This window comes from Vigna angularis, chromosome 11 (assembly GCF_016808095.1).
Source record: "Vigna angularis cultivar LongXiaoDou No.4 chromosome 11, ASM1680809v1, whole genome shotgun sequence".
Lineage (NCBI taxonomy): Eukaryota > Viridiplantae > Streptophyta > Magnoliopsida > Fabales > Fabaceae > Vigna > Vigna angularis.
In genome coordinates this window covers 14,103,447-14,116,580 of record NC_068980.1, presented here as the reverse complement: position 1 = coordinate 14,116,580, position 13,134 = coordinate 14,103,447, and the positions used below count along the sequence as shown (strand labels likewise).

The following is a 13,134-nucleotide window of genomic DNA, read 5'->3' as shown; positions in this document are numbered from 1 at the left end:
AAAGATAAAAATAATATATATAAGTTAATTTATATTTAGTATTAACAAGAGTTTTTAATAAATACAACATTAACATAAAAAAATATGAAATATGTGCTTTAACTTCTAAATAAAGCTTTACTTATCAAACAAAAAAACATTGTGAATGGAGGCTTACATCTTAATTATATATATAAAAGTCTTTCGTCTTATAAAAAGTATATTCATATTTTATAGTCATAATTATATTTTATAATATTTTTATAAAATATAATATTTAATTTTTTATATTAACATAATACTTATAGATTTTAATTAAATATTAATAATCATTAATCATAACCACCGCATTCCTATTAAAAATTATTTCTAAAATTTCAAAATTTTATGTATAATTTTTAAATTATGAAAAATATATAAATATTATGGTTGATAATATGAAATATTATTATTTTAAATGATTAAATATAAAACAAAAAGAACCATGGTATTTTGTATTAACTTGGGTATTTATTTTTTATCTATTATTGAAAAACAATTCTCCTCCTCTCCTCCCTAATACCCTTTTGTAAACTAATTCTCTCCTCCGTGCTTGATCATAACGGCGGACTTGGCTGCTTTCGTTTCTTCTTTACTCCACTCCGCCACCTGCTCGCCTCCGCTCTGCTCCGTCAGTGAACTCGTTAGAACCTCCGCTCCGCTTCGGCCGGTGCCGTGAGAAAGTCACCTCACATCCGCGAGCTCTCTGTGAGTGATTGTGCCTCTTCTAGGGTTTTGTTTCGTTTCGTGACGCGAGGTCTCAGCTTTCGTGTAATCCAAAGGGTATGTACTTTTTATTGATTCGTATAATGTTAAGATTGGTATATATTTATGCAAACTCAAGTGTACCCGTGTAAGAAATCTGATATTTTGAAGGGCAATTTTTTTTTTCTTCAGTGAAATTTTGTATGCACGTTGTAAGAACTCATAGATGTTTTTTTTTTACTTCAATTGTATCAATCAAATTAATATTATTATTCTGTTTTAACTGGAGATTCCGGCAATTAAATTGTTCAAGTTATACATTTACAAGACTCGGAATCTTCATTGTCTTAGATTTTGAATTCTGGTAGAGTTTTAACTTGATTTAGTTTTCCATTATTCCCACCATTTCAATCTCATAGGGGACAGAAGCAATGCAAGCTGTCTGGTTACATGATTTGGTGATCTCTACTCTTGATTCTGATTCTTGGATTTGCGCTCTTCAATGGTCTCGCTGATTAGATTTCTCAAATAACAGAAAAATCCAAATTGAAGTTGTTTTGATTTTCATGTATTGGTTTTGAAATAACGAGTTTGAACCTTCTCAACGGTTGATACATTTTTGCTTATCATATACTGCTATTTGAACAACAATTATGACAGGCTAGGCCTCAAAAGAATTTCGTGAATTTTATTTATATGTGTTTATCTCTGGTGTGATGTTTTGGCTCTATTTGTTTCAGTGGTTCTAACACTGAGCAGTGGACTTGGCATGCAGTGTGTAGCTTGATCATAGAAAGAAAGTAGTAGTATTTGTCCTTATAGTCCATAGGAAAAGGTCAAGATTGATAGACATAAGAGCAAGAGAAACCAGAGGAACTTTTACATGAAAATTAAGGGTTAGTCCTTTTTTTTATACAGTTTAATATTCTAGATCGAAGAACAAGGTAAATGGAATGTCTCTGTGAGAACAAGTAGCTTAGACCTATTTGCCCTTGTTGCTGTTATTCCAATTATTGTTACTCATATGTTATGTTGCCACAATGATTTCTGTTAGCTTAGGACTACATGTGGTGTTTGGTTCATGGCTAGTTATTGTAATACTAAAGGTTTTGTTGGTGCCAACTGTAACTAGTTTGGCCGACTTGCATAAGCTGACTGAACAGAATAAATTAGGCTTTCATCATCGTTCCATATCCAATTATCCCAAGAACTTTCATTACAGTCCCCTAGTTCATTTATGTTGGTGTCTTTATCATTAGAATTATTGTATATTCTTGGCAATCTAGTCATGAAATGAAAGCTTCCTAGTTCTTTTTTGACACCCAAAATGTAAGAAAATTAAATTATTATATTCCAAACTCCAAAAGAGAATAAAATTTTGTAGGTTTAAATTGCACATGCTAGTCAATATTAACTGCTCTAACCTTACCAAAAAAGCTTTTCAAAATTTTTAGGAGTTAATTGCTTAATATGCCTCTCAACTGCCTCTGCTTTGCCTTTTCCTCGTGGGTCACTTTACCCACCTCATACTTCTTGTTAGCTTTGTGCATCATCTCTAAAGGAGTTTGAAACCTTTCTGTTGGTAATTTGTAGCTCGGTGCCACCTTTCTCCATCAGGGATATTTATTTGCATTTCTCCCTGATTTATCGGTGATTGCATTGGACCAGAAATAATCCCTCAAGCATATTATAGCACGCAGCAGGAATTTGGTTATTTAAATATATTTTTTAATGTATACATTTTGTAATACCAAAGAAAAATTAATATTTGATTATTTTATATATTTTTTTAAAAAGTTATGTATATTCCACGGATTTTTTTTTTGTGAAAAATGGTGATGCGAACTCATGCAAAATCTGTGGGAAATGTCTTTGGGAAAGGCTATAATGTTTTCTAAACAAAATTCGTGGGAAATTACCCACTGAGATGCTATATCCTTTCTCAGAGAAAACTTCAAATGGAAATTACCCATGGAAATTAAAAATTTGTGGGAAACTTTTCCTATGAGGATATTACTCACAAATTTTTGTTCGGGGGAAATTCATGGGAAAAACATTGTTACTCACGGATTTTGAGTGTTCTGAATTAATTTTGTCCATGGGAAATTTTGATTTTTCTTATAGTGTACCTGGGTTTGGTTGTCCCACTAAGGCCCAACAAAAACATCTCTTCCTCTTTACTCACTCTAGTGTCAGCTCCCTCTTCTCTCCCGAATTGAAATTATTTTCCATCGAAGTTCTTTCTTAATCTCAACAGCCAATTTGTTTATATCCACATTAATTTTGCTCTTATGATGCATTTTGCTTATTAACCTTTGATTTTTTTTTTCCTTTCATTCAATCTTACAAAACTAATGGTCTAATATCTGAGATAATTCCCGTTTAAACGTGATTCGATTGTCTTGTTGTGTGTTGTTCCAGATGAAGGTGAAAAAGCAGAAGAGGCATAGAAAAACTTTGACATTTTACACTACATGCTTTGGTTTTCGGAAGCCTTTCAAGGTTTTATGTGATGGAACATTTGTGCATCACCTTCTTGTGAATCGAATAACCCCCGCTGACATCGCTCTTGGCAATATCCTCAGTGCTTCTGTCAAACTCTACACAACCAGGTTGCTCTCTCATTGTGTGCGTTTAAGCTAGATTTATTTCTAGTTGGTATGAAATATAACTGTTTTTTATTTATTTTTTGTTTTGGAGGTTTTATTTTTGTTTCTTATTTCCCTTTGGGGTTTTTGACGGACATGATGCAGGTGTGTTCTGGCTGAGTTGAAGCGACTTGGTAGCTCATATTCTGAGAGTCTGGAGAACGCTCATAAACTTATAGTTGCTAGGTAATTACCTCACTGTTCGAGCAATTATGATGTGAGATGCATTGTTTCATTAGCTTTACTGCTTCAATGAATATATTTCTTGCACAATGAATGATAATTGAATCCAAGTAACTGGAACCATTTGGATTTATGCTTTTTTTGCAAAGGGGTCACTTTTAGATTAAATATGTGTCTGGAACAAGCTGGACCCTTGGATTAAATACACTGAACAATGACTGGACTGGAGTAACCAAAATATTTGACACTCGTAGTCATGTTGATGCAAGATTCGACTACTTCAATTGTTATTTGATTATATTAGAATGTATTGAAATATATTATATTATACCATCTTAGGTTATCCTTTAGAATTACTTTCCTATTTTCTCATTTCTCTTAGGATTGATCATGTCTCTGTATTTCATGATTTGTTGCCTTTAGTGTTCTAGGACTAGTGGTCATATTGTCATTGCATTGGAATATATCACATAATTTAAGTTAATATCAATTTCATAGTATTTTGTCCTTATCCCTCCCTCCTTCCATACCTAACTAATTAACCAAAGTACCCTAATGTCCTTATCCCTCCCTTGCATATGTAAAGAGGCTGTGTTTGGATTTGTTTCCACAACCAACTGGTCACCCTTCCCTCCGAAACCCTAGAGCTGTCAAGTTAGCCCATTTGATAAGATTTGGCCCTAGCCCATGTGGATTGGGGCCAAAAAAGCCCACAGGGCCAAAACAGTCCTTTATTAAAAAAGCCCATAGGGCTAAATACCCCCAAAGCCCTATGGGTCAGGGCCAGCCCATGGGCTTTCCTTTTTAGCATGAAAAAAAATATAAACTCATTTAAATACAACTGAAATGTTAATATACCTATCTCTAGATGAAAAAAATATAAACCCATTGGTCAATGTTCTCTCTAGATGAATCAGAGACATTGAACCTGGTTGGACAAACGGTTGATTAAATGCCACCTTACAGTAGCTCCGAAGTCCAAACTGAGAAGTGTGATAAGCCACCTTTAATTCAATGCTTTCAAAGGGGTCATCACCTAATTCAAAACTACCATTAACATCATATATTTTTCTCTTTTATATATTTTACACTATTAGCATTCACTTGAAGGCATATATTCTATTCTATCGCCTTTCAAAATTGAAAACCTTTACAGAAAGAGCAAACATGGTAGCAAATAGCACTGCAAACCCAACAACTACACCTGCAACAACTCCAACAAAATCATCTCTATAGATAAAGTATCTTCTCAGAAACTCTTTCACTGTCTCGTTTACCTCAACTGTAGTTGTTACATCCAAAAACTGTGATGCTGCCAATCCATATAAGGTCCAAGCCACAGGACATGCCCAATAGTACCATCTCCAACTAGAAAATCTTAATTTGAAGTAGACAAAACTCCTGCTTACTTCAAATCAAATTCAGACTCACGGTCAGGGGCGACTTTCTCAATAACTGGCTTTTCAAGCAACCCTCCTCCTTTACCAGGTACTGCTGCCAATACAGCCACGGGTATACAAATATTGGAGTACGGTCCTTTACAAAATGAAGGTGTCTCCCCTGTAATGCAAATCTTCAATATGTACAGTTGAAGATAGGATACAACATTGTTTCATGGATATAACAAAGTAGATAGCGAAACAAATGAGATATAGTATGGGTTAGAAAGAAAATAAAAAGCTCTTGAGACTTGAATATTTATTAGGCATAGATTCTAAAGGCATCACAAAATATGTATAAATAAGAAAAACTACATGATCTTCCATACATAGGGAGAGGGAGACACATTTAACATAAACATTAAATTTAGCAAAAGAAATGAAAACAAAGACTCTGAAAAAAGTGCAGGTATTAAATCTTCCAACCACTCTCAAATTTTTGCAAAACGTACCAAAGAATAATTTTCTGGATTTAAGAATTAATATGTTAACTGCATGAGTTGAAAGTATTTGATAGGCAAGAACGGTAGTCAGTATGGTGACAATTGATCGTCTGAGTTCAACATATTACACAAAAACCTTAAAAGACTTGAGCCAATGCCAATCGGGTAACAAGCTTGTAGGCAGATTTAACAATTCCTATTAATCAACTTATCACTGAAAACACATCATGAGATAGGAATTATAAAATGACCAGTGTTTCAGGAACTTACTTCTGTTACGTTTCTTGATAGAAGAAACTTAGTAATTGCAACTCACACAAACTAATTCACTGAAAAGACCTCGTGTTATTGATTTAGGATGGCAAAACAACATGTACAATGCCAAGGGACAATGTATCCCTCCTTACACCACTCTAACAATCCTCTCTACTCTCTCAAACAGAACAAAAACATGACCCAAGATAGAGGAACCCCCACCTATATATAGTCTTCCTATAGAGAAGACTAACTAGAAAAGTGAGAGCTAGAGTGAATGTGATGTTCAATAGAGAAACAAATCCAAGCAATATATCAAAGAGAAGCTATCACGAAACAAGTATCTCAAAATCTTAAGTTGTTAGGTGAAAATAAATGGTTTTAATAGTACATCCCTTGCACACCCCCTCATGCAAGGGTCCTTTGAGATTAAAGAATGATTGGTGCACAAGTCCAGCTACCCTGTGTTTAAATTCCAATTTTTATGTAAAGGAATAAAGAAGACAGGAATAAGACTCTAAACTAAATAATTTAATTATAGTGACTCTTACATAATGTCATGAATGATCCAACTAGTCAAAAAACATCAGTGCATTCCTAATAGAAGCAAAGCAATCAGAGAATACAAAAAAAAAAGCACATACCTTCAACATTACTAGTGATGTTATTCTGCCCAGCAGCATGTAGCAAATAGCAGCAAAACCACAGGATGACAACAACTTCATGCTTGAAACTCTTTGAAAGATACATCCCAAAAATGAAAAAGCACTAGAACTCTCAAATATCTCTCATGAACTAGGCAATGTACTTTTCTCTCCCTGATAACAACAAAACCATGCGTAAAATTGAGAGAAGAATCTCTACTTTTCATTGATAAATTGCATTAAAATAAAGGATTAATGTCGATTAGCACCTAAGAGATTCATACAACTATGCTTGACATAAAAAAGCGATCAATACACATGTGTGCAGATATATTCAGCTGAAATTGACTGATAATGGACTAGTATAGACTGATACATCTACACTACAATTATCTCATTCCAAGTAAGAAGTATGAATACAAGTTCATATCCCAGCAGCTCTTACACTAAAGCAAAACCAAATTCAGAAACAACCCTTTGAAAGTAGACGAGAATACCTGAGACAAGAGAAGAAAAACTGAAGCCAAAATACAAAAAGACTCAAACTTTGAAAGAAGTAGATAAATAAAAATAAAAAAGTAACATATGGGTGTGCGACATGTGAAGTACCAAGAAGGTGAAAGGGTGCCACAGTATGCGATGGTTCGTGGGTATTGTCCAGGTCGCTACAACAAGAAATGCAACAGAATGTGGAATTGAACCAAATACATTAAAAAATTGGTGAAAGAAAAAACAAATCAAGAAGCTCTGAAATGAGAGAGTGGGCGAATTTGACTTTTATGATACATGAACCAGACATTCACTACACCCAAAATCAGCATGAAAATGCATTAATGATATGAGAAACCAAACAATAACCTGATCAAGATTGGACTGTTCTCAAAACATCACGGTGAAACTGAAAGCACGAGAAGTATTTGAAAGAAAAGATAACCTCGTTCACGATTCTTCTTTTCAACCACTCAATCGTCGCTTTTCAACCACTCGATCGTTGCTATCGCCGCCGCCTATACCACTGTGCATTGTCGTCAAGTGCTGCTGTTGACTCCACTGTGTGTTGTCGCTGCCTGTACCGCCATGCGCTGCCGCCGTAGACTCCACTGAGTGTTGCCATTGTTGTAAAGCTCTTCGCAGCAAACGTTTGTCCAGAAGAAAATGGGATGTCAAGGGTCAACAGTGGGATTTTGGGGGCTAGGAGGCTAACCCGGCCCTAATTTAATCCCAACCCATTTTCTGGAGCTTTGGGGGCTAGGGGCTTTGGAAAAGTCCCCCTCAGACATGGGTCAAACAAAATGGGTCTCAGTATAGAAAAGGCCAGGGTTGGCCTTAGGGCTTTGAAAAAATTTGACAGCTCTACGAAACCCTATTATTTTGACAGACGCAAAGGGAAGGCTTCTTTACTGTCTATCTCTAACCATCAAAATTGGGAGGCCAAATGAGCCAGCTCACTGCTCTATACCAAATATTTACTTAAAAGTTCAGGTTGGAGGCCATATTCCATTACCAATCTAGATCTTTCTTTCAAAAATTGAGACTTGGGATGTTGACCACCCTCTGCAAAGTGTCAAACTAATTACCCAACTTGAGTCCATAAGACATAATTGATGCGGTGCTTCTATGAAAATTTGAATACTGAAGAATACTTATTATCAATTACACTCTTTGACCACTGTATTTTTATGTATTTTAAATTTTTCCTAAACTGGTCAGGATTAGTACTTGATGTTGTTTTAATATTTTGAGTGCTGGTATTATGTTGAGATGGTCATTACTTTGATATTTACTCTAACCAATTTGCAGATGTGAGCATGATAAATGTGTGGGTGCAGATGCTTGCATCAAGGAGGTTGTTGGAGAAAAAAACTCTGAGCATTTCTTTGTTGCTAGTCAGGACACTGACCTCCGAAACAAGCTGCAAGAGGTTTGCATCATATATTATTTGTTTGAAAAGTTGATTCCAATGGTTAGATATGTTTTTCGTTTTAGTTTTGTCTTTGTAATCATGGTAAAAACTGTATAACTGTTGAACTACTTTTTGAATGATATTCAACTATAATAGTCTCTCTTATTGGACTTAGAATACATTATCTTGGTATTAGGTTATTTGTAGCCTCTTACAAGTATCTTTGAAATTTATTATCCAGGCAAAACTCTTTTATCTGAAAACCTTGGTTGGTGGGATGGGGTGGATTTGAATTGAACAACAATCAAATATTGTTTCCTGTGGAATTGAATCTACGGTTTGATATATGTTATTGTATTCGACGAGCCTAGTGTTTAATTGACAATTAAATAACAATCTTGAAGAATTTTTGTCTGTCCAAACTACCAATATGAATTTGAAACTTCTTGTTAAACCTAAGATTATGACAAGTTTTTGAAACTAGTTGATACATTGAAGTGTGGAAAACAAGACACTATCATGTCTAGTGCATTTGCCTCATCTTTGTATCTTTATATCGCATTTCTTATCTTTTATTCTTTTAGATACAGATTCAATCATAGAAATGTTCAGTTGATTAATATCTCCTATATTGTGATCCAATTATATATCTCCCATTTCTAATCACATTCAAACAATCCAGTGTAGTTGCATCACCTTACTTTGTGTGAAGTATCTTCCTACTTGGGGTTATTGATTGAGTCATTTGGAATAGCTATTTCTAATTAGAATGGTTACATAGAAATTTCTTTAACATCTTGATGCCTTGGCATCTATATAACGTTTTTATGTGCTTCTGTAAATGATAACTTACGATGTATTATTTTTATATACTTCTATGTGATCTCTGGTTATTGTTGTATAAAGTCAGCTGAAGAGATGTAATGCTTTTATAGTGCTGCAAGATGTGCAGAATTGCACGTTCAGACATACTATTCTTTCTAATATGCTTGTACTAGGTACCTGGTGTGCCTCTCATATATGGTCTCAGAAATGCTCTTTTTCTTGAATCCCCATCTGCATTTCAACGGCAATATGTCAAAACTTCTGAAGAAGGACGGTTGCATATGAATGAGAAAGAGTACAAGATATTAAAGGATAGGGTGATGAATAGACTAACCCATGAGGAAGCTAACAATTCCATTGCTGAAACAATAGAAAATGTGGATTCAGGAGATCAGACCATAAATGTTCAGGCAGTAAAAACGAATACTTTTGCAAGGAATCGGATGCCAATCAAGGATAAACCTCAGTTCAAGAGAAAAAGAGCTAAGGTTATAATTTAAGCTTGTGCTTTATCCTAACTTCAATTTTTATTACCATACGAGGCTTTTGGAATAAAATAAACAAAGCTTTGGTACATTAATTATGCAATGAATTGATTCTTTTATCATAAAGAAAATATGTTTTTATCGAATTACATTATGATGAACATTTTAATTAGAATAAAATTCAAACAGGTTCATAATGGCATTCTGCTATTTGTAATTTTTCATTTAGAAAAAAGCCTAATCACACAGTCCTAGGAAAACATATGATCAAGATGACTTCATCTATTATTTCCGTTGTGTTCAATTATGTGGTTTTATCACGTATATTAGGCCTGTCACCTTCATGACATATTTCTTGTAAATGGAAAACAAAGTATTCTCAAGCATTAAGGTTATTTGTGGAAAGTTTGACAATATGCAGGCATTGATTAACAGAAAATCTTGGTGAAATTGTTTTAGGAAAGATTGATGACCAAAGTAGTTATTTACGTTAATAACTGGGAAATATTCTTATACTATATTACTTTTAGTAGTTTATGATTTCCATTTAGTATTTCTTGTATTTTTGTCACAGTGCTTTTAAACTTTGCAGGGTCCAAACCCACTTTCGTGCAAGAAGAAAAGTAAAAGTCAAAATATTGGTCCTTCTAAGGTAGAGTTTGCAGTTTCTATTATTATTTTTTTTCAATATCATCGCATAAACACTTGGCTTGTGAATCTTCGATTTAATTTTTCTTCCACTCTTGTGTAAAGTTTGTCCATCAATCATTAGATGAGCTCATTCAAATTAAAACCATATAATTTATGCTATTTTTTTTGTACATAGAAAAATACAGAACAACTTAGCAAATATAATTCCTATTTAACTGTGTTTTGGTTCTGCGAGCAATTGTCAGGAATTTTTGAAAATGAATTTTTTTCCCACATATTTGTTATATGTTCATTAACTGTTGCTCCTATGCAGGACATGAAAGGAGATAATGAAGTGAAGAGAAGTAGGAAAAGAAAGAGGTCACATAAACGGAAAATGGCTACAGAAGGTGACAGTTAGGTTGATTTATTTTATACTTAGCAAAAGAAGAGGTTCTTGACTTTACTGCTTCATTGAAGGGAAAAGTGTATGTAGATTAGTTGCACGTTTTACATATTAGATTTTATACTTTTTCAATTTTGCCATTTGCTTAGAGATGGACTTCCAAAAAGCTAAAGGTTACCCAAATTGATTTTGATTAGATTTAAACGATACCTGAATTTGAGTCTCCGCTGAGAATATTTTATCTAATTACTACTTTGGTTAATAAATAAATAAAAAAACTTTTAAGTTTTAAGATTCTTGTAAATTTTAATATATATATAATTAAGTTTCAATTTTTATCATAATAAGTACCCAAAAGTTTTATATTTTTATAGAGTTTATGCTTTTTGATTTTTTTGTCAACAAGGGAATATGTGATTATTAACCTTGTGTTGTTGTTTTCCTGTTTCTACACAAAAAGTAAAAATAGTATACTTCTAAGATTGTTAAAGTAAAGTAGAACATATTCTAGTTTTTTTAGATTAAGTATTTTACAATAAAATATAAAACATGATTTTTAAGTATAATATCTATGATAGATGTGATAGAAAAGTGCGGATAGGAAAGAGCATAAATAAAAGAATTTACACAAAAATCGACATTGATATATTCACTTTCGTTTTAACTTTATAAAGAATTGTAGGAAGATGTGTGATAATCAAATAAAATAATTTATTTTATATATTATTATTTTAAATATAACTTTTTATTTAACTATTAAAAAACAATTTTAATTTATATTTTAAAAATGTTTACATTTAATTATTTTCACATTTATATTTTACGTTTACCTCTATATATGTTATTACTATGTAACTACTAAACCTCCAATGGAAATCCTGTGTTATTCATATTTGATCTCTGCATTATTTTCTCCTTTAATGAAATACACGATCATAATATATAGATACCAACATTACAACAAAAACACGCTAGGATAAGTTAGAATAATTTAAAATCATACTATCTTTCTTAAATACTAAATAAAAGAAAAATTACACATATTGTTACAAACTCCACGTCACATTTAAGAATTTACAGAGACTCTTATAACTATTTCATACATTATCATACAATTGATATGACTTTTAGAAAACTAGTGTATTGAGTAAAATTTGAAACCATACATTTATCGTACTCACCAATACCTCTCAAAAGTTATAACTATATCATGATAGAGTCACATCCCTGTCAAGGAGTATGACAAGGTAAATTTCACATCTATAGATGAAGACTTCCTTCGACACTCATACTAAATATCTTCCTCTATATAAGTTGAATACTTAGTAAATTTAAATTTAACGCATCCAACACTAAATTGCAGTTCACTGACTTTAGGATTAAATTTAACAGGATTTTCAGATACCACTAAGTGTTATACCAGAAAATAATTTTTTGATTGTCTACTATAGGTTATCCAATTTGTTTATCTTAGTGATTCCACTCTTCTTTAATTCCAATTACCATATGATAGTTCAAAATTTAAACCTTTAATAGAGCAATTTGGATAATTCCATTATAGCTAAATCAATCCACAAATCACAAACTCAACTCAAACAGTTTACTAATTAGTTCATCACTCAATGAAATAGTTTATCATATAATTTCAATATACCAAATTTTGTTTTTTCACAATTCACAATCCACGTCTGAAACATAATTCAATCAACAAAATTTTACTAGTTTTGCTTACATTCTGCTTAACATTTTGTATACATATCTTATATAAGAAATGAAAATGTAAGTGGACAAGTAAGAACTTGTAAAACAACAGACAATGTTGGAGACACGTAACAACCAACTTAATGGAGTGAATACATTTTGTCAATACATTTCTTGGTGATGGTACATGTACATGATGCAATAAATTCCTCATCAAGAAAAAGGTTGCAACAATTATTATAGTTGATCATGTTTACTCCCAATAAGCAAAGAAGTTATTGAAAGATGATAACCGAGGGCTTGAACTTGAAAGGTCCAACATAAGATTTATTGTGAAGAAGACCATAAATTTGATGGAGTTGGAAAATAAGTTAAATTCAACTTAAAACACGTGTCTATTTCTGTTTCTTCTTTCTCCTGTTTGTGCACTCATTTGTAAATGGTTTCTAGCTACACCGACATCATGCTATATATATATTTCTACCTTTTATTTTTAACTTATTTTTAATAATGTCTAAGTTTCTCTACCAGGACAACTAGTTAACCAAAATGATTAAAAATATTTTTGTTATATCCACCACCATTAAAATTTATTAATGAAACATTAAGATATTTTAGTTGAATTTGGTATGGTTATTAATATATCAATCCTACTCATCATTAACATTTTCACACTTATCAGTGCTATATTTGCTTTTCTCTGATTATATTGCTCAGAATACAGCAACCAATAGAGAGAATAATTAAAGACTTTCAAATCATAACAATGAAATTTACCAAACATCAAAATCTGAATATTAAAGATGGTGAGCTGGCATATGAGATGGAAACGTAGGATTCCTTTAACTT

The 13,134-nt window shown here is 32.6% G+C and overlaps 1 protein-coding gene across 2 annotated transcripts; it reads left to right on the top strand.

Annotated features, from left to right (window-relative positions):
- The first annotated feature begins 507 nt into the window (after window positions 1-507).
- On the top strand, window positions 508-10,691 carry LOC108334389 (uncharacterized). Of its 2 annotated transcripts, XM_052870825.1 has the most exons (8): window positions 508-801; window positions 1,464-1,619; window positions 3,145-3,335; window positions 3,477-3,557; window positions 8,136-8,256; window positions 9,237-9,551; window positions 10,141-10,200; window positions 10,513-10,691. In XM_052870825.1, exons 3-8 carry the CDS (start codon window positions 3,145-3,147, stop codon window positions 10,597-10,599), a joined length of 855 nt encoding a protein of 284 aa, XP_052726785.1. In that variant the 5' UTR covers window positions 508-801; window positions 1,464-1,619; the 3' UTR covers window positions 10,600-10,691. The 2 variants fall into 2 exon arrangements, with proteins under 2 accessions (XP_052726785.1, XP_017425695.1); XM_017570206.2 differs by lacking the exon at window positions 1,464-1,619.
- The last annotated feature ends 2,443 nt before the right edge of the window (window positions 10,692-13,134 follow it).